The sequence below is a fragment of the Engystomops pustulosus genome, chromosome 6 (genome assembly GCF_040894005.1).
Source record: "Engystomops pustulosus chromosome 6, aEngPut4.maternal, whole genome shotgun sequence".
Classification (NCBI taxonomy): domain Eukaryota; kingdom Metazoa; phylum Chordata; class Amphibia; order Anura; family Leptodactylidae; genus Engystomops; species Engystomops pustulosus.
Window position 1 is genome coordinate 136505305 of NC_092416.1, and position 21227 is coordinate 136526531.

At 43.9% G+C, this 21227-nt stretch overlaps 1 protein-coding gene across 2 annotated transcripts; it reads right to left on the reverse strand.

Annotated features, from left to right (window-relative positions):
• Nucleotides 1–1690: 1690 nt before the first annotated feature.
• Nucleotides 1691–9583, reverse strand: HIGD1B (HIG1 hypoxia inducible domain family member 1B). 2 transcript variants are annotated; one of them, XM_072111222.1, is made up of 4 exons: nt 9461–9583; nt 9104–9208; nt 7672–7806; nt 1691–2566 (listed from the first exon to the last, which is right to left on the reverse strand). In XM_072111222.1, the coding sequence occupies exons 2-4, from the start codon at nt 9198–9200 to the stop codon at nt 2472–2474; spliced, it is 327 nt and encodes a 108-aa protein (XP_071967323.1). In that variant the 5' UTR covers nt 9201–9208; nt 9461–9583; the 3' UTR covers nt 1691–2471. The 2 variants fall into 2 exon arrangements, with proteins under 2 accessions (XP_071967323.1, XP_071967322.1); XM_072111221.1 differs by having other exon boundaries at nt 9104–9253; nt 9461–9570.
• Nucleotides 9584–21227: the final 11644 nt, after the last annotated feature.

A 21227-nucleotide genomic window follows, 5' to 3' on the forward strand; every position in this document is an offset into this window, starting at 1 on the left:
TGTTCCATGTAGTCGTGCACTAGCTGAGAAGAAGTAGGCGGCCCCTATATGCAGTCTCCTGCTAATTTAAAAGCACCTGGGTCGAATGGGGCGGAGTGCTGGTACCAGGCAAAAAACAAAATAAATGAAGGGATAGAATATGGCGTCCACCACGGTGCTGGGGTGCAACCAGGTCTTGGTCCCTGCCAGGGCTGTGCTGCGGCGGTGGTGGACGCCATGTGATGCCGCACACACTAGCGTAGGGACCCAACAAAAAGAGGTCACCTTGAAGTGGTTGGTGGGCTTATACAATTTGATCAAAATGTAACCAAGAACCTCGAGTTCGTTATATAATGTAGCCCAGCGGCAGTAGATCATTGTATCATGTGTGGATGTGCGGTCCAGTTCTTTTTCTCTCCTCATGTTGGTTTAGTATATTCTATCCCTTCATTTATTTTGTTTTTTGCCTGGTACCAGCACTCCGCCCCATTCGACCCAGGTGCTTTTAAATTAGCAGGAGACTGCATATAGGGTCCGCCTACTTCTTCTCAGCTAGTGCCCGACTACATGGAACGGTGAGTATTCAACACCTGTTCACACATGGTGAGCCTTTTTCCTGTTCACATGGTGCGGTATTGCATGGCGTCCGCTGCTTCTGTGGTGCCGTGCTGGTGGGGACCCGGGCCTGGAGCCATGGGGGCTATGCCTGCTAGTACGGGTGCTGGGGGGCAACCAGGTCTTGGTCCCTGCCGGGGCTGTGCTGAGGCGGTGGTGGATGCCATGTGATGCCGCACACAATAGCGTAGGGACCCACCACCTTAGGTCACCTTGATCAAAATGTAACTAAGAACCTCGAGTTCATTATATAATGTAGCCTAGCGGCAGTAGATCATTGTATCATGTGTGGATGTGCGGTCCAGTTCTTTTTCTCTCCTCATGTTGGAAAAGTTAAGACTTCTCCTACCAGAAATCTAGCACTTCAAGAAACCTTTGGCCACAAGTCACTGGAAGGCACAGCTGCTGCTTGACTAATGGGAGCAGACTTTGTGAAGCAGGCAGGACTGTGGAGTCAGTAAACTAAACATCAGACTCCTCAATTTCCAGAACTCTGATTCCAGCTCCACCAAAAAGGTCTCCAACTCTTTTCTCCACAATCCTGTTTTCCTTGTCACTCTAGCAGTGCTCGAGAAATACTGGCATTCCTTCCCTTATTCATCTAATATATAGCAGAGGGGCTTCACTACTGAGCATGTACATAAAATGCAGCCACATTCATCTCCACAAAAAGGGGGATCAGGGATGCACAAGCCGCACCATCAGGCCACATGCAGCACAAATGATGGAAGCGTACATTGGTGCAGGAGGCCGGCTAGTGGTGAATGCGGCTGAGAAGTTCTCGCTGATCCCCGTCCTGCAGCTCCGTTCTGTGACTCCTGACACTGGTTGTATGTGTCAAGGTTAGGACCCAGTGCAGAGCACCCCCAGGAGTGGTAAGTACTGGTCTGCTGAACTCTACTTCTCCCAGGTCCTCTCCAGCACCTGCCGCAGCTGTACAGGAGGTGGTGAGACATTGGGAGGGCTGGGAAACCACTCATGAACGGGTAACAGATTGCCAGGGCATGTAGAAGGCTACAAACTGGGCCGCCTAACTCTTTCTTTGATTTTCTTGCATTGTATTACTGCCTATTAAACCAGTAATAATCACAAATAATTTTGTTTTTACATACTTTTTTAATACAATTTTTAGCATTTTAACATTTCAAAAAGTCATTCTATAAAAGCATTTTTAGGGACTCCTAGTTTCAAAAGGGGTGTGAACACAATGGGGGTCCTTATTCACACCACTCGAAGTCCACTTGGCATGAAGGTGGTGTAAATGGGGGAAATAGGCACAATTCTTGGCGTACAGGAAGAAACTGCACCAATTTCAAGTTTTTATACGCCAGAATACTGACGCCTTGATTCCCTCCCTCCATTGTTTATGATTATTTTAATGTAAAAAAAAAAACCTTGGAAACCAATCGTATAGGGTAATTGGCGCATTAACCATTCTGACAAACTCCTTTTAAGGTCAAATTAAACTGGACAGGAGCTACTATGCGGCCATTGAAAACATTTCTTTTTAGCTGCACTCTTTACAAAAACATCCTCACGGCACCTTTCAGCCGGCCGCACATCTCACAGTATAAACCGTAATGCGTTCTCAATCAATTGTGAGGAGGGAGTGAACTATGACTGAAGCAATTTGTCCTCCCCTATGCACCACCCATCACAAGAAGCCATTGCAAACGTGTACCAACCAACTCTGCTCCACCTGAGCTTTTTAGATGGGTTCCTGCTGATATAGGAACTGTTAGTCTTCTGTCTATGTGGTAAATAGATGGACACTATAAAATATGGGGTTTATAGGGATGTACTCTAGATGATAAGGTTTAGCTATAGAGTAAATCTTTGTAGATCTCCTTATTGAGACTGGCTGGTCATGGGACTGATTACTCCTTGGTAGAACTTCTCCCATCTTGCCTTATGGCTTCTCTCTCAGTTGCCTTTTTCTCCCTGTATTCCTTGTACATGGCATATGTAGTCCCTGTAGATACATGTAAAAAAAAAAAAAAGTTAAATACATACTTGGATGTCTAACCCATTCCTCACCTCAGCAATCTATGACATGAATTACCATTTAGGCTGCACTCATATTGTGATTCATATCAGTGATTCTTTTTGAACCCATGTTGGTTAATAAGACACATACAGATTGGTTTTCTCTTCCTGGCTTCAGTGATTTTTCACTGATGCCTTACTGAGCCATTCATTTCAATGGGCTTTTTCACACTTCAGTTTTTAATCGCCAATCAGTGATCAATTTAGAACATGTTCTTTTTGTGTTGACTTGCAAGAGTGGAAAAAACTGAAGTGTCAAAAAGCACATTGTAAGGCATCAGTGAAAAACTAATCACTGAAGCCAGGAAGAGAAAAGCAATCTGTATGTATCCATGAGTCAGAACGGGCTCAATGAGAAATCACTGATGTGGAAAAACCCGCCAATGTGAAACCCTCCATTGTCTGTACCCTGAGGAACCAAGACCTGCACACAAGTCTTTCACATCACCAGAAGTCTGAACTTTTAAATTCTTGGCCAACCTCTTTAAATCTTAACTAAACTCTCAACAATTTCATAAATCAATAGTGCAGATGATGAAAGTAATCTTTGTAATATACTTTATTAAAGAAATTTGTTCTCTGCCCTTGTCTGTAAATCAGCGTTCTGTCCTGTTTTCCAATGACAACTGAAAGATAATGGAACCTAATAAAGTGACTTAAAGTGAACCTGTCACCAGGGACCTCATTTTCAATAAAGACTTATTGCAGACGCCCATTACAGCTGCATTGCAAATGTGCATTTCTGCCTTCTCTAAGAATTTGCATTCCAATATAATTGTGTGTTATAACTTACCTTGCTCCCTGACAGAATCCTCTGTGTAGTCCCAAGGGTTGGGCTTTGTTTTGTATGCATGTCAAAAAATAACATGTGACTTGTCCGAGTTGCTGATTGCTCAGCTCCCTCCCACACTGATGTCATCTCACCAGGCTGTAAGCTCTGTGAAGGAGCAGGAGGGAGGAGCTGCACAGGAGCACAGAGGTGGGGGCTGAGAGCTGAGGAGTTTGCAGCACTGACAAGACACATGGTTTTTTTTTAAATGCATCAAAACCAAAGCCTAACCCCTGGGACTACACAGAGGATTCTGCCAGGGTGTAAGGTAAATTATAACACACAATTATATTATAATGCAAAGGATTGGAGAAGGCAGAAAGACATAGGTTGCACATTACACCTGCATTGCACATATCTGTAGTGAAAATGAGGTCCCTGGTGACAGGTTCTCTTTAAAGGGCACCTACCACCACGAATCTACCTATAAAGGTAGATCGGGTGGTAGGTGGATGTATGGGACGTGAGGATAGCCCTTTTTAGAGCTAATCCTCACGTCCCCGCTAGCGTCACATAAACTTTATTGCCCTAATATGTTAATTTAATTAAGCGGCTACCGGGGCGTGGAGTAGCCGGACATGAGGCTACACGGCACGGCTACTCCACGCCCCAGTAGCTGCTTTCCCCCGCCTACCCTGTGATCTTCGGCGCGCAGCTCCTGGCAGCTGCGCGCCCTCGTCCGAGAAGCCGGAGTTCTGCGCATGCGCAGTAACTCCGGCCAAGATGCGCGATCTCGGGAACGAGGCCGGAGTTATTGCGCATGCGCAGAACTCCGGCTTCTCGGACGAGGGCGCGCAGCTGCCAGGAGCTGCGCGCCGAAGATCACAGGGTAGGCGGGGGAAAGCAGCTACTGGGGCGTGGAGTAGCCGCGCCGTGTAGCCTCGTGTCCGGCTACTCCACGCCCCGGTAGCCGCTTAATTAAATTAACATATTAGGGCAATAAAGTTTATGTGACGCTAGCGGGGACGTGAGGATTAGCTCTAAAAAGGGCTATCCTCACGTCCCATACATCCACCTACCACCCGATCTACCTTTATAGGTAGATTCGTGGTGGTAGGTTCCCTTTAACTCTTTACTGGATAGTCTGATCTTCTGAAAAAGCTAAATCATTAAGGGAAATAAGTTCTAGGTATGGAAAGAGTTACACATTTACTGCCTTATTGTTCTAAAGGCTTTCAGATACTCTTCTCACTAGAGGAGAAAGAGCAGAAACAAGGCGCAGATGCTGCTTTCCTTAATGTGGTATATTACAAGGTTTACTATTATCACATGCTCTTTTTATTTGTGGAATAGTGATGCATTATTTTGCTTAGTTACTCTTTAATGTTTCCTGTGATGGTGCCACCTCTTTATTAGTAGATTGTCTGGGGGCTCTTCTCACCTATAGGAACTGCCCAAAGCCGGTGACCCTTATTAAAAAGTAAATGAGTGTGTGTGTGAGACAGCCCAGTTTCACAATCCTTTATAAAATATTAAAATACACATTCTTCCATTAATGTGCAGAGTAATTACATTCATTTTCTGAATGTTGCATGATGCCTTATGATGATCTTGTTTCCCCTGACTCTGCTGACACATGCTCCTTCTATGCCCTTGCTCCAGGCTCTTTAATCCCTCAATGCATAATATGGAATTTACCCTCTTCCTGGGATCATGCTTTCTGCATTTCCTGAAAGTTAACTCTTTAACTGCCAGAATCCTGAAGCATGTGGAATAGTCACATACACAAACAAGTTACATGCAGACATTCAGAAGAGAGTTTGTTTCAAATGGCGAAAAGGCTTCCACCGACCAGGGTGTAACAATGTAACAAGCCACCATAGAGTCCCATAGCCAAGTTAAGATTGCATAGTGCCTTACCTTTCACACCAACTTTTTTTTTTCAATAATGTTTAATATTTGCAATATTTATGGGGTATTTCCATCTGGGCATTCACATTTAATTTAATCCATTTGCCAACTATAAACATCTCTTCAATTGAATGTTATTAAAAAAAATATTCCTGTATGAAGAATTTCTCATAAATGTAGCCATGTTGTCCCTTAGAAACTAGAGCTTTCTCGGATGCGACCACCCCAGGAGCTATTGCGCTCTGCCTGACCACCTTGCTTCAGTGTTCATTACCACAGGACGTCTGTGCTACGTGCAGTAACTCCCGGACATTTCTGAGAAATCTTCACACAGTAAAAATTTTTTTATGACATCTAATTAAAGAAATGTATATATTTGACAGATTAATAAAACTGAATGTGAATGCCCAGACAAGATTACCCCTTTAAGGATTGTAAAAATGTTAAAGGTTATAGATCCACTACAGGATACACATAACATCATTTATAGCTATTCAATATTCAGCCTGATGCAACGTTCAGCTGAGCTCTGACCCAATGTAAACAGAGCCATACGGCACGGGGAGACGGCGGTGCGGGACAACGGGAGTGACGAAGGAGGTGAGTAAAGGTTTGATTTTTTTTAAAAATCCCTCCCCAGCCCGCCTCCAGAATTTTATAAATAATCAGACAACCCCTTTAATGACTAAAGGTGTGTTCTAGAAATACCTTTCTGCCATTTCTGTAGATTCTATTCGATTGTCATGGGTCTGCATTGTCTTTTGAGCAATAGAAAAGACTGGGTCGGTCACATAATTTTTCTTTTCTGAAGTAGCCCAGGGGTGCAATAGACCTGGTGCAGAAGCTTTGTTTGAATGAGGAAATCCTGGACCCCTGTACTTCCCCCTGATTCGCCATCTGACAGATCAGGGATGTCTTCCCTTAAACACAGGAGGGCCCTATAGAAAAATCCTAATGCCCTGGGACTGCAGAAGTGAGTACTGAAGAAACCCAATCACGTTGAAACAGTGCTGTCTACAGTTGGGAATCTGCACCTTCTGGAATAGATATACTGGTTCGGTTTTAATCCCGCATCATGTCATAAGGCTTCCCATAGGTCAGTGATGGCGAACCTTTTAGAGATCGAGTGCCCAAAATGAGACCCAAAAACCACTAGCTTTTCCCAAAGTGCCAACACTGCAATTTAGACAGCAACAAACTTATTGCTACCAGAATCTCTGAGCTCCAATCCGACCCGGTCCACACCTTCTCACTCTTCAGATAGGACCGGGCAGCACAGGATGGGGCACTTTAAAATATCAGGGCACTATTATTGGACTGCCTGAGACTGCAGGAAGAAGCCATGTCTGGCAAACTCTGTGCCTGGGAGACATCCCATGTGCCCACAGAGAGGCCTCCGAGTGCCATCTCTGGCACCAGTGCCATAGGTTTGCCACCACTGCCATAGGTCATGCTTGATGTCAAGGGAGCTGCCTTAGGGAGCTAAAAGAGGACTTGGTATTCCTTATCCCATTCTGGAAAACTTTGCATATTTTCCCATAATGGGGGGAGGCAGTCCCAGGTAAGATGTTCTGGGCCACTAACTCCGAAAGATACTTCCAGAGCAGACTCACACCCGGTCCCTTTACTGCACTGTTCTTTTTAGTGTTATGAAACTCATGAAAAGTGGAAGACTAATTCAGGCAACACTAGTTATTTACCCCTCTGCTTACATTTAGCTGAACTTGAACTTCACAGCATATAATAGAGCAGAGAAACAATCTGTATAACCTTTGTCTTAGAAGTTGGTCCTTTTCACTGGTAGACCATTATATTTTTACACATGATTTTGCAAACAAACTTTGTGCATTTCACGGCTCACAAAAAAGCAGCCCGAGGTCACTTGTTCATGACCCCTGTGTCACCGGGATGTGATCTCTGCTCACACACCGACGACAATAGAAAAAAAGACTGCCGGAGCCCCAACCTTGAGTTTCTCATCTCTTACAGTCAGTTCGTTCACAGGACTGTGTGTATGAGCCAATGAAACATATGATATCCACAAAATCAGAGGCTAGCATAGAGGCCTTATACCATAGTTACCGCAGTAGCAATGTCCACAGAAATGCTGTGACTATATAAATAAAGGCATTTGAATATATTTCTTTTCCTTAACTTAAAGTCTGCATCCTAAATAGGACATTACATGAAAGCATGATGTGTGTCCCAAACCAAAATGCCACAAAACTGGCACATATTAACTCAGCTTTTATGTGTGCGTGTAACATACCTAACAGTACCCATCACAGCAACTTGCATACGTCAATATGTTTTTCTATATGGGTGGATGATCACTGACACGGTAGACTTACCCAATGCCGTGGCTCCCACAACACATGCCTGTGCAGCTACCCGAGTATGAATAAGATGAACGGACATTTTTACATTGCCACGTTGTTTCAGTCTGTAAAGGCCATATATGACAATCAAAGCAAATCCAGCCAGCCCTGGAGAAAGGAAGAAAACAAAACCATATTACAGAGCATTGAATATTGTTCCTATAAATAGTTGCACTTTTCACTCATTGTAGATAACTACTTTCACTATTATACTACCTCTGACAGCTTTAAAACGTTATTCACTTAAGTGACTAAGGAGCTTTTACAATAGGCCAAATATGTGCAGCAATGATTCCTGGAAAAATGCATTGCCTGCTCTTAACAAACGTGTGCTGATGCTTGCTATAACTGTTGTGCAGGCAGAGGACAAGCATTCCTAATGGGGTTTAGGAGGGGGGGGGGGTAAAAAAATAAATCTTATAAAACTATAACATCGGTATTTTGTATGAAATATCATAAAGTGCCATTAGAAAGTACAATTTGCCTTGCAGAACACAAGCCCTCATACAGTATTTGGACAGTAGGGAATAAAGAACTAAACACAGAAATGGAAATGGGTATAAAGGAAATATAACCATTAAAATCAAGCATAATAAACCAGGGACACTTACTGATAGATCCAGGCACTGTGACTGTGGTAATCTTCTAATATTTGTTACTCATGGACTTCTTCCTTCTAAAATCAACTCAGCAAAAATTATGCTAATGAGCCATAAGGGCACTGGGGTGTAACAAGAGCCCCTCAACACTTCCAATTCACAGGCACTTCCCCTCCCACTGTGTGCTGAAACTTCCTCTGCTGCTCTGAGATTACATTAGTCAGAAAGAGGGGGGAAGTGCTGAGCAAGGAGGGGTTTAAGGAGACAGTGTAACAGCCTGTAAAGCTGCAGCACAGAGGAGCTGTAAAAACAAAACCCAGAGCCCTGCTGGCACATAAGCATAATTTTAAAAGTTGATTTAGAAGGAAAGTGGCCATTTGTATTGTAAAAATTTAGAAAGAGACAAATTTCAAAAATGCAGCATAAATTGTCACAATCTTGTTCTACCTCCCCACTTTAAAAGAAGAAACAGTAAGGATTTATTGCAATTTTTCTACATTTTGATAAAATTTTGAGAACTTCCTATAAACAACCTCAAATAGATGCACAAGAAAGAGTAAGCCATTGTCTAACTTTGTATGTCAGCTTGTATAGTGCACGATTTCATCAATTTGGCAGAGATTTAACTCTTGTGCCAAAATGTCTCATAAAACAAACTCAAAATCTTGTCTAGGAATAAGTGTTCCCATAGGTCTACAGTAATGGAGGATTACTCCTACTGGGACTTTAGTTAGTTTCTCTAACTCTCAGAGATTAATTATGTTTTCTAGTAAAATGGCTGAGTTTTTTTCATTAATGTTACTTACCTACTGGAACTAGAGGAGACTGCTTCATTTTACGCTGTAACTTGCTGGTTACAGATTCCTGTTCCTCAGGGACCCACTCATCCCCAGCTGTAGACATCTTGCCACCTTTATAGAGTTGAAGTTCTGTGTTACATTGTGGATGGTACAAGGCTACCAGAAGTACAAGAGATATAAACCAAATCAGATGAGATGACTACTGTTTTTAGTGAGAATATGGAGTAATATACTAGCGCATTAGTAGACAAAGTACAGGTAAAAGAGAACAAGCATGTCAATACTGCTAATGCTAACATCTACCCATTTAAATACGAGACTACATATTCCCAGCACAGAGGCAGCTATCCTTTCATTACCCACCTATTATCAGTGCATGTGAAGAGTATCCTGCCTTGTTCTCTTTCTGGGTCACTCACTAGGACTGAAAGCTGTTCTCACAGAGGTGCTTTATGTATGAAGGAGACTGGGCTTCTTTCCATGAAGAGCCTGGGAAGGGTATTCAGGGTCGCAGGCTGAGACTTTATCACACACATGAAAGAAATAATCATAAATGTTGAATTTGGCAAACACCTCTTGCCTTAACCTAGTGGCATCTTCTAAATAAGTCATAAAGGGGTTAATGATACTTAGTCCACGTAAAGTTTATTTTTCTCTTACCGTTCAGAAAACATGGCTGCTGTCTTTCAGAAACCGTGCCCCACATAGCTATGGGTTGTGAGTGGTATTGGACTTTTGCCTGTTTCTAAAAGAAAGCATCCATATTTTTCTAATCTAGGAAAAACCCTTTAATACGGTTAGCGCCTTAAACTAGTACCAATGAATCACAATTGTCCCTACGCTAGGGACCTATACCTATTCACATGTGACTTGCATACACTTGTGCGTTGGCGCTGGCTTTCAGAGCCATCTAACTAAAGGAATGAAAAAAGTATTGGTTCTGCCTAGATGAGCTAAACTTTCTCCACAGGCAGTAGGATGGATTTTGCTTCACCTCCCTAATAGTGTGGCGACTGATCGAGGTTTATTCACATTTCAAACTGGTTGTTCACAAGGTGGAGACTCTTCAGATAGATTCTGTTGACGCCATTCCCTGCATTTTGTCCTCCAGTACAGACAGAAATTCCTGGCTCAGACACCAGTCTCTGTCCAATACATCTGCTGGGACACAGAAGCTTGTGTTTGGAATGCTTTCCCTATTGTCCTCTCCCATTTTTTTTTTTTTTGCAGCTACTAGAAAGTAGAGCAGTCCTCTTCCCGAAAGGGTGCCAAGGACCTGCAGCGGTTGCCTTACATTTTGCCTGATTCGCTACAGTAAATTACCATGTGGTCAGCCGGAACCAGTCTGCACCCAGTACCTTAGACACTGGTTGCCACAGGATGTTACTGGCCTCACTTCACAGGAATTGGCCATTGACCCACCTTAACTGAGTTTAACCCAGGCCAACTTTCCGCAACTGTGGTTGAGATCCTAGGGAATGTGCCAACTCCTTTTTATTTTTCTGTTAATGTAGGCGTTATTGTCACAAGTCAAATTAGCTTTTGTGACTCATGTCTGGTCTTTGTGACTCTTCTCTCTCTCAGGCTGGCAGTGAACCACGCCCCTTTATTCGGACTGACAGCTCTGCGTCTCTTCACATCACTGCTCTAGCTTAGGGACTGTCTGCTAATATTCAACTAATGACACGTACAGGTCTATGTACAGATGGGAAATATTGGGGCTTATTTACTAAGGGTCCCGCTGCCACATTTCTGTCAGGTTTTCTGACTTTTCGGGGATCGTGCCATTGGACAGTGGATTGTGTCACACGCTATCTGATTTTGGCACATCCGCAGCGGCTTTCATGCGTCAGAAATCAGGGGGCGGGCGAGATTTAACTTTCAATTCGTGATGCGAGAACAAACACTTACATGCTCCAGGAAGAAGAAGGTGAACTCCAGCGGACCTGATCGGGGAAGCAACACATGCAGGAAATCGGACGCATGATCTTCTTGAATCGCGGCAGATGTGCATTCTGGTTGGACAATGCACTTTTGGGGATCGCGCAAGACAGCTAAGTAAATGTGCCCCATTGTGTCAATCTTTTTACACAGTGCCTTGTGTTACATTCATGACATGTGACCAGTGACATCATCGCAGGTCCTTTAGCTTTTTAAGAGTAGCAAACTATACACCATGTATGTGATTACATGAAATCACAGCAGCCTCCATGAAGGATGGAGAGGAGTAGAAGTCCATGGAGGCTGCTGTGACTTCATGGGGTCAGATACATGCATGAGGTACAGTTTGCTATTATTAAAAAGCTAAAGGACCTGAGATCATGTCACTCTAGTCACATGACATGAACTGTGAAGCATAAGGCATAAGGCATGGGGAAGATTAGATGGGAGGGGCCCGGATGAGCACAACACGCCCCTTCTGATGTCAGGTAATATAAGATAAAAGGTAATTTATGTGGATGTAAGCAAAACATTTTTTAACTAAAAGAAGGGGGTCAGTCAGTGAATAGAGCTCTATAGGAACATGTCACTGGCTGTATATGTGCAAATGTGGTGACGGGTTCCCTTTAAGGATTTTGGATCTTAAGTATTTGTACTTATACAAGTATTTAGACTCCCTCCTTTAGTGGTCATGGTGTAAGTGACAGCCGGCCTACAGAGAGGAGACACATTTGAAGGATAAATAATAGTGAGGTACGAGCAGGCGAGGAGCATTTCAGGAGTCAGTGCCCTATAATATGGTGCCCTATATGACTCTAGGAAGACATTAGTCTTGGTACCCTCCTCCTGGTTGGACCACTCTGGACCTCACACACTCCAGAATATTCCTCCTTCTGTACGGAAATGATGCTCCCTCCTCTGTGGCAGGGGAAATCATTTATTATGGGAGCACCGTGTATGTATTACAAGTCATTATGAGGGATATTGTACCTGCACAGTGCTCCCTTATCAATTATCATCTAAATATGGCCCATCATAATGAATTGTTATATATTGATAGAGCTTTTATGATAATGATAATTGATATTAACCCCATAATTTCAATATGTATATTTTCTACATTAAATATATATTATACACATTATCCCCCAATATAATGAGCCAGTTGGTGCATATTTATTACGGCTGGCAGAGAAACCATCTAAATCTCCCTTCCTCGCCACTTTTCGGGTTTCACCTCCTTTGTGTTGGCTCCACCCGTGATCAGCTATTGATGGCTTCTCCAGAGGAAAGACCAAGAAAATCAACTTCTTCCCAACCCCTTTAAGACTGAGTGACATATTCTAGTGGGGCTCCACAGGAGGCGTTACTATAGTGGTGAAGGTTTCTAGAAGGTTTTTATTGGGTTCAATATAAGATGTGAACAAATCATGATTACAAGGGGGATCCTACAGAGGCATCAATAAAAGCCCCCAGACCTGGAGAATGATAACACTACAAATACACTGTATATAGATTAATTAGATTGTACCAATTTCATCTATAAGGGATTGGATTCCCTTGTGTTGTTGGTTCCTCCCCCACACATTATGACATCGCGCATATGAAATGGACACATTAACCAATCAGGACCCAGCAATCTGTTGCTGCTTGTAATGTCACGGGATGTTAATAATAGCTTATGCATCGGAAACCTGAAAGAGTTTTAAAGTAACCAGATTTTTTGTTGTACTGCTAGTTAGAATGGATACTGTTAGTATAATTTGTAGACAGTTGCGATTTCTGTTGTTAGTCTAACAAAAAAATATAAGTATGATATTTAACAATAACAAATTTATTTAACAGTACTTGTGCTCACAGTATATGGATAAAACAGATACAATCATTAATGGAGGACTACGCGTTTCGGGGAGGATTTCCCTTTCTTCAGGTCCAAATTTTTTAGGAGTCTGTAATACATAAAAGTGGAGTTTAAAATTTCTCAGTATGGATACATTTTTAAATGTAATTTATTTTATATATTTTATTCATTTTATTTATTTTATATATGTATATAAAATGAATTACTTTTTAAAATGTATTACAGATTTCTAAAAAATTTGGACCTGAAGAAGGGGAAATTCTCCCCGAAACGCATAGTCCTTAATTATTTGTTGTATCTGTTTTATGAATATACCCTGAGCAAAAGTACTGTTAAATAAATTTGTTACTGTAAAATATCATAGTTGTATTTTTTTGTTAGACTAACAACAGAAATTGCAACTAACAATATCCATTCTAACTAGCAGCGCAACAAAAAATCTGGTTACTTTAAAACTCTTTCAGCTTCCCTCATGAACACGCCGGATTGCTTTGAGAGCGGTCCGGTGTTTGTAGTGTACAGCACAGCAGTGTTAGATATCATTGTAACACTTTCTTTAGTAAGCAGCTCCTAGTGCCCAATTTCTGGGTGGCAGGTCCTCTTTAAGTTTATGTAGCCTCAGATTGCGTTTGGGTACAATTTGATGATGTCAAATTGTCATATGTCCACAAATGCCTGTAGAGTTCATTGTGTCCATGAAACTTACTGTCTTATTTATTTAGAGGATGGAGGACGACGAGGTGATGGAGGAGACTTTGGTGGAGGAGTTTAACATCAGGGAATTGGAGGACAAGTTTTGGGATATATGGCGGAGAGGAGGAATAACATCGGAGAGGTGGAAGAGACGGTGGTGGAGGTGTTTAACATCAGGGACTTGGAGATGGAGGATGAGATTTGTAAGATGGCGGAGAGAAAGAACATCATAGAGGAGTTGAAGGAGTTGGAGAAGTTGAAGGAGGAGTTGATGCAGATAAAGGAGAAGATGCACATCGGAGAGGAGGAGACATTGGTGGAGGCATTTAACACCAGGGAGTTTGAGGAGATGGAGGACGAGTGGTGGAAGATGGCGTAAGGGAAGAACAACGGAGAGGTGGAGTAGACATTGGTGGAAGAGTTTAACATCAAGGAGTTGGATCTGTTGAAGGAGGAATTGAAGGAGATGGTGGAGAGGATGAACATCAGAGAGGTGGAGGTGAAGGAGATCGTACAGAATGGAAACATCTGGGATAAGAGTGAGGAAGAAGAGGAGGAGGAGGACAAGGATGAGGAGACAGTGGAGTAAGTATACCACAGTTCTATATAATGATACAATTAATTGGGGTGGATTTATCAGGACTCAGTACATCATGCACAACTCATAATACTCCTTCTGTTGGAATGCGAGGAGGATCTGGCCTACAGTACATATGGTGCCTGGATTAATTCTGCATATTGGGGAACATTTACTTACCCGTCCTGCGTGATCCCTGAAAGCGCATTGTCCGACCAGAATGCACTGTGCCACGATTCACTAAGATCATGCGCCCGATATCCTGCATGTGTCGCTTCCCCGCTCAGGTCCCACAGAGTTCACCTTCTTCTTCCTGGCACATGTAAATGCATTGAATGTTAAATCCCACTCTTAGTCCAAATCAGTCTGCCCGCCCCCTGATTTTTGTCGCATGAAATACGATCACGTGTGACACAATCCCCTGCTAAATCCCTGTCACAGCGGTTCAAATCCTGAAAATGTCGGGAAGTCCGCCGGAAATGCGATCCGTGGACCCTTAGTAAGTAAGCCCAATTGTGTCTAATAATGAGAATATCCTAACCCTGGATACTATGTAAGTCTATACCCGGGTGAGGATACAGCGACACTACTAAAGAAACTTCATTTCACATGACCTCTACCCCATTCAGACACTATGGAACTAAATTTATACTGATTTATTAATAAAGACTTCATTTAGCTTCTTTGTCTTATAGCGAGGAGGAAGATGAACCTGAGGAAGTAATGGAGGAGGAACAAGAGGACGAGGAGGAGGCTGGGCCAAGCGACCTGTCTATCCAGTAAGTATGTGCTGTAAAGAGGACTAAGGGGGATTTATCACAGCTTGTGGGGCTCATTTACTAAGGGTTGTGGTGCGAACTTTAGTTGGACTGTGCACCCTTTTTGAGGCTAAACTGGTTTGCACGGGTTTTTAAGAAGTATGTGCGCTGCAATTGTGTCGCATTTTGTGCTGCAACTGCCCTGGTTTCCATGCGACACAAATTGGGGGGGGGGGGCGTTACGTCGGATGGTCCGACTGATTCGGACCGAGCGCGGTATTTAACTTTTAAATTTTGTCGCAAGCCCTATGTTTAAAATGCACCACCTGAGCGGGGAAGCGACACTTTCATGATTTCAGGCGCACAATCTTGAATCGCCACACGCTGCATTAAAGAGGGACAATGCACTTTCTGTGAACTCCTGTGACCCTGTAAGTAAATGTGCTCCTGTATGTTGGAAAACAGGCAAACAAGCTTTGATTTAGTGATAATTCCTGGGACATTGCGGAGACTACTCCAGCCTCAACGCCAGTTGGGCAGTTATTGGGAGGTGCTGGTCCACGCAATGGGCTAGAGCAGTGGTGGCGAACCTATGGCACTGGTGCCAGAGGTGGCACTCGGAGCCCTCTTTGTGGGCACCCAGGCCATAACCCCAGCATGAAGCTCACCAGACAGGACTCAAAGAATCTTCCTGAAGAACCTTCCTATAATGATAGGTGAATTTGCCCTCCTCCTTTCAACTGCATTGGTGTCTTTAGGAGGCTGAAGGATTGAAAGTTGTCAAAGAACAAAGAGAAATAAATTACTGCTTAAATTGCTGTGCTGGCACTTTGCTATAAATAAGTGGCTTTTGGTTGAAGTTTGGGCACTCAGGCTCTAAAAGGTTCGCCATCACTGGGCTAGAGCAATAGGCCACTTATAGCCTGCGTCTGTTCAGGCACCGGCTATGGCGCAATTCTATGCCAGGTCAGATCAGCTAAGCACATCGCAGCTGGAACCTCCTGATAGATGCAGCAAAATTCTGGGAGCAGCATTATACTCTGGCGTATGATAAATGTGCCCCCAAATGTTCCTTATTGCTTTCCCAATGGGAGGGGGGGGGGGTATATACTTTCTGCATTGAGTTCTGCCGCTCTCAGCATCAACAGGACTTATCTACAGGATTTACCTACTTCATTTTTCCTAAAGGCCAAGACGCAGGTGGTGGACACCAAAGTGTTTTAGCAGAGGCAGCAGGAAGCAGACGTGAGTAACAACAGCTTACACTCTCCTTAGTGTAGAGGACGCTAGGGGGTGCTCTCTGCAGTGGGGTGTGTTTCACTCCTCTTATAGAGTAAATGCAGGGAGGTCTCCAGATTTATAAAACCGGTTGCCCCAGTTTCCAGTCGTAGTTTGCGCAAACTGCTTGCACTTGTAATTATGATGTGTTTGCGCCAGTTTTGTGTTGCAGCGGACAGAGTGCAGCGGCAACACAAAACTTGCAGAAACACATCATAAATACATGGGCAGTTTGCGCAAACTACGACTGGGTCAGCCAGTTTTATAAATCTGAGCCAATACTTTGCACCTAAAGTGGCATTCCGTGCCGATTCTCACCGGGCCCCACATTTATGTTGAAAATCTGCAGGTTTCCTCACCAGTGATAAATCTGGACCCTTGTGTTAATGCACGTTAAGGTGAATGGGGATGATGGTAGTAGTTGTTCTGGGCACTATATTCCTACCTTATCTTTATCCATGCAGTGACATGACTGATATTTTATCTTTATCTTTCTGCAGCAGCAGAAGCAGCAGAGCAGGACAGAGAGCATCACGGTAAATATATGACTACAATCCTCCTTGGTGGTTGAGGGTCTCCATATCAGGAACCACAAGCCACTAATTTCACCCCAATCCTCTGGTCTTGTGTCCTGCAGGTTCTTCAGATTCTTCCTGTGCTGCTGTGGTGCTGGTGCAAAAGAATAGGGGGGTTCAGTTTGTGATCACGATGTGCAATACATGAAGAGGTTAAGCCACGGAGTGGACAACATCCTCGGACACTGCTGTAATAGTCACTACTCCAGTGGACGCAAGCATCACCACCTTCCCCCAGCTCCTGCTCAGTGTGGCTAGCCCTCCAAGGAGCCATGGCTACCACGTGTTCCTGCTGGAATAACAGAATATCCGACTTAGTATGGTCAAGGCCATTTCCTTCATCCAGCACCAGCATCAAAGACAAAGTAAGTTCATGGCTGCACTTCTACTCAACACTTAGACACTTGGAGAGTTTTTCTCTTTCTCAACCCCCAAACAGCGCCTCCTGACACTTAAATACAACACGTGGCCGACAGCCGCCATTACTACATGGTCTCTCTGCATGTCTGCTGCTCTTACAGAGGTCTACACTGATACGTGTGATAACTTCCTCTGCAGGCTGTACCATAACACTAACCCCTGTTATATGAGACTTAACTTTTGGTACTTTGCTGAAGGTGACTCAGTGTCTGCCAATACAGAATTGCCTTGTCTTGTCACGGCTACATTGTGCAGAGGCTGTGGCCACATAACCAAGCCCTCAGCTATAGCTGGGGAAGGCTGCAGATCTCCTGGACTATCAGATACAGGGCGGGCTCTACACAAACACCAGAGCAGACCCTTCCTAACCTTCCCTATTAGATCGGGTAGCTGAGATTTCAGCACTCAAAAATCAAAGCCCAATTACCCTTACACCGGCAGCATTATATATGGGATACTGAATCTTTCTCTATCTTTGGTGTTAAAGCTGCACCAGCTGTGCCTCCTCTTCCTAACTCTCCTTCTCCATCCACAGTCCCAGTGGTTGGAAGCTCATGAAACCTCGCAACAAAATTATTAACTACTGGCGGCTGAAGTGATGGCGTAGCAGGCCCAGGGTCAGCCCTGGAAGTCCTGTGCAAGTGACTCCAAACTGCTCTTGGTGAAGAAGAGGTGAACCTTCAGCCGTTTATGTTAAAAAGAAAAGAACAAAAGGCAGGAGGGCGACGCCTCTTGTGATGTCGCAGCAGTAAAAGGGATTCTAGTGTAACCCCAGCAATGGACTCTCCCTCGGGTGCACTGAATTAGTGCATGTACTGGTATATTTTCTTGTTGGGTAGCAGTTCCAGCATCCCCTCACCTTTCCAAGTAATTCCAGGAATAGAGGGGAGAACCTCAGCGTGTATGGTATATAGATGAAGAAGAAGACGCTGGAAGCGCAGTCATTATAACATGGACCTCATTCTTCTTATTCACAATAAAAATGACTTTTAGTCTTTTCTTGTCTGTTTGGTAACACATTTTGGGTCACAGACCCTTTTTCTAAAACATACACAGTGATATATGATAAAACAATGTGCATCTAAATATCTTGGCACCAAACCAAGGATGCGGTACCATGGAGATACCTTTCCTTACTGGTCACATGAGAGCACAGATCATGTGTGCCGCCAAATGACCAAAAAAAGAATCCGTTCCAAATAGAGTCAGCTGACCCGTGCCCGTCCTTGTGATCCATTGACCACGTGATCGGAGCTCAGGGGACGGCTGATTGTTGTGTAAACTAACGACTAGTTGATCCTGATATATAGGGATTTTTTAAAAATTAGTAGAACTTTATTGGTGCAGGAAACAAAGAAAAGCTCACAAATGAACATTAGAAGGAGAGCGGACATCACGTGGGATCTCAGTCATGGCACTCCCATAGTTTGTGTTTGTCAAAGAGATATTCGGCCATTATGTGGGGCTCCCATTTGCTGGAGGTTGGTCAAGTGGTCACCCAGCTCCTTCATGGATTTCACCTGCTCATCATGGTAGTTCTTTTCCAAGAAATCACAAAGATGAGGATCATTCTGCTCTGTGAACAATTTGTGCAGGCCCAAAAGGGACTGGTTGAAGTTCTTCTCCAGCTGCAAAGCACATTGTAGGGCAGCAACCTCCACGCTGATTTTGAAGCTTCATAAGTTGCTCACACTCTTCATGGAATGGTGCAGGAAGTATTTTGCAAAGTTCTTCAATGCCATGTCATCACGATCAAAGTAATAGGGCATGGAGCGATACACATAGGAGACATACGGCTTCAGGTTGTCCTGGTGGTTGATGGCGGCCTCCTAGTTCTGGTGGTAGTTGTGATGGCTTTGGGCAAAACATTTCGGGTGGGCTTAGATGAGCAGCACATTTGATTTTTAACTAAGGTAAGCAGCTCCTAGTGCTAAAACAAACGCTGCAGTGTTAGAATAATAGTGTTATCGGAAACCTCCAACAACGATAACTAACACTACGGCGAGTACAATGGAAACGCCTGACCACTTGCAAAGTGGTCCGACGTAATCATGAGGGGGCGGTCCGAGGCGCTGCTTCTCTCCCGAAACGCCCCACTCGCTCCATAGGTCGGCGTCATGCAGCAGTCACCACCCCTAAACCTTCCGACAATCCCACCCCCTCTTGAATACATCGGACCACTTTGTGAGCGGTCCAGCGTTTACATTGTACTCCGCTGCTGTGTTAGATAGCGTTATCCGATATCCTGTAACACTATCATTCTAACACTGCAGTGTTTGTTTAAGCACTAGAAGCTGCTTACTTTAGTAGAAATGCAAGCACAATGTAAACAAAAGGATAATAGCAATAACAAAGGTAAGACAACAGGTCCTTAACCCCTTAGCGCTCTCTGGTGTACTTGTACTGCACGGGCTCTCGCGATTAGCACTCAGCGCAGTGCCAGTTCGGCTCTGCATCAGAGCCGAGCCAGCATCGGGGGTCATGGGGTGTCACCCGAGCCGATCGTTGCTGACACTGATAATACCCTGCAATACATCAGTATTGCAGGATATTATCATGAACAAGCAATCAGACGTGGTGGCGGCCAAGGCGATGTACAGAATGGTAAGGCAAACTCATGTCAGTAGGTCGAGACAGTCAGCACGAAAGTCAGGGACTGGGCGGAAGGTCAGGACAGGCAGCACGGGATCGGAGTCAGGAACAAAATCGAGGTCACAACGGGAACAAGCTTTCTCAATGGCAACGAGGCACTAAGATCCGGCAGGGAAGACAAGAAGGGGCTGAGAATTTATCAGAAATTGGCAGCCGGCCAGCGGCAATTAAAACTCCGGGAAGCCAGCGCGCGAACACCCTAGGAGGCGGCCACCGCTGGAGCCATCATGGGAACACGGACAGGTAAGCACAGTGCCGGGGTTCTGGGGCACGTATAGGAGTGACCCGGATTGAGGGTCACAGGAGCACCCGTGACAAAGCTGTGCACCTGTGTGACATCACATGACCATGGATTGTTTTTTAAGTAAACAGTAAAGCTTAGAATGACAGCAAGAAGTGACCTAGAAAACAGTGAGGAAATGATACAGAAAGGATATTGGAAATAAACAATATAAATTGAGCACCCTATTTTCAGACGACTTACAAACAGACCTCTCTGACTTCTACCAACTTTGCGGTTGATAGTGTAGATGGAATAACTCTATTTTTGGCTTTTATATTAGTTAGATTAGTTTATATTAGTATTTTAGCTTTATTAGTGACTTTTACCCCTACAGTGATCATATTATATTGTACAAGTATGACAAATTGAGTTTATATACAGCATAGATCCAAATATGAATGTGTTTTTGGAGAGGCGACACACAACTATCAAGCTGTTTCCAGCTGTGAGGATCCACAGGTTCCCATCGGATGTGACCACATGTTTCTTTCTCATGATCTTCTGTTTACACATGGGGTATTCTACAGTCGTCCACCACTTTCCTGTAGTCTCTGAGGGTGTGGGGACAGTAGCAGGGGGAGTTCAGAGGGACAGGGACGGATGAGATAAGAGAAGCACATCCCTAATTGATGTATTCTCTGCTTGACTGGAAAAACAAATAAAATGTAAAAAAATATTTTTAGAACTGGAACATTAGCAATTATGTAGCTTTATAACCATTGCCCTTGATAGAATCTGTATGTCAATCTGAATGTAAAAGCTTAAACTCTTAAATGCTAGGACGAGTAAATAGTTAAAAAGAAAATATAAATTGAAATAAAATTTATGACAACATTTTGGTCGCATAAATTTTCGATTGGTGATAAATCTGGGGACTGGGTAGACTAAGGCCATATTCATATTGCAGTGTACTTGCCCGGATCATATCCCGGGTGAGCACCGGGCCAGGAGAAGGAGGGAGAGGGGTAAGCACTCTTCACCCCTCCTCCATTTACTGGCAGATGAGCGTCTGCCGCTGCCAAAATGTAGGACATGTCCTATAGCAGGTGGCCGATTCGGTGACAGTGCGGTGACATACCGTGTGCTCACCCC

Coding starts and splice junctions, on each gene's coding strand:
- HIGD1B (XM_072111222.1), bottom strand. CDS start 9,200: ATGTCTACAGCTGGGGATGAGTGGGTCCCTGAGGAACAGGAATCTGTA. Junction 7,807..9,103: donor GTCTCCTCTAGTTCCAGTAG/GTAAGTAACATT, acceptor TCCTTTCTCCAG/GGCTGGCTGGATTTGCTTTG. Junction 2,567..7,671: donor TGTGGGAGCCACGGCATTGG/GTAAGTCTACCG, acceptor ATGTATCTACAG/GGACTACATATGCCATGTAC.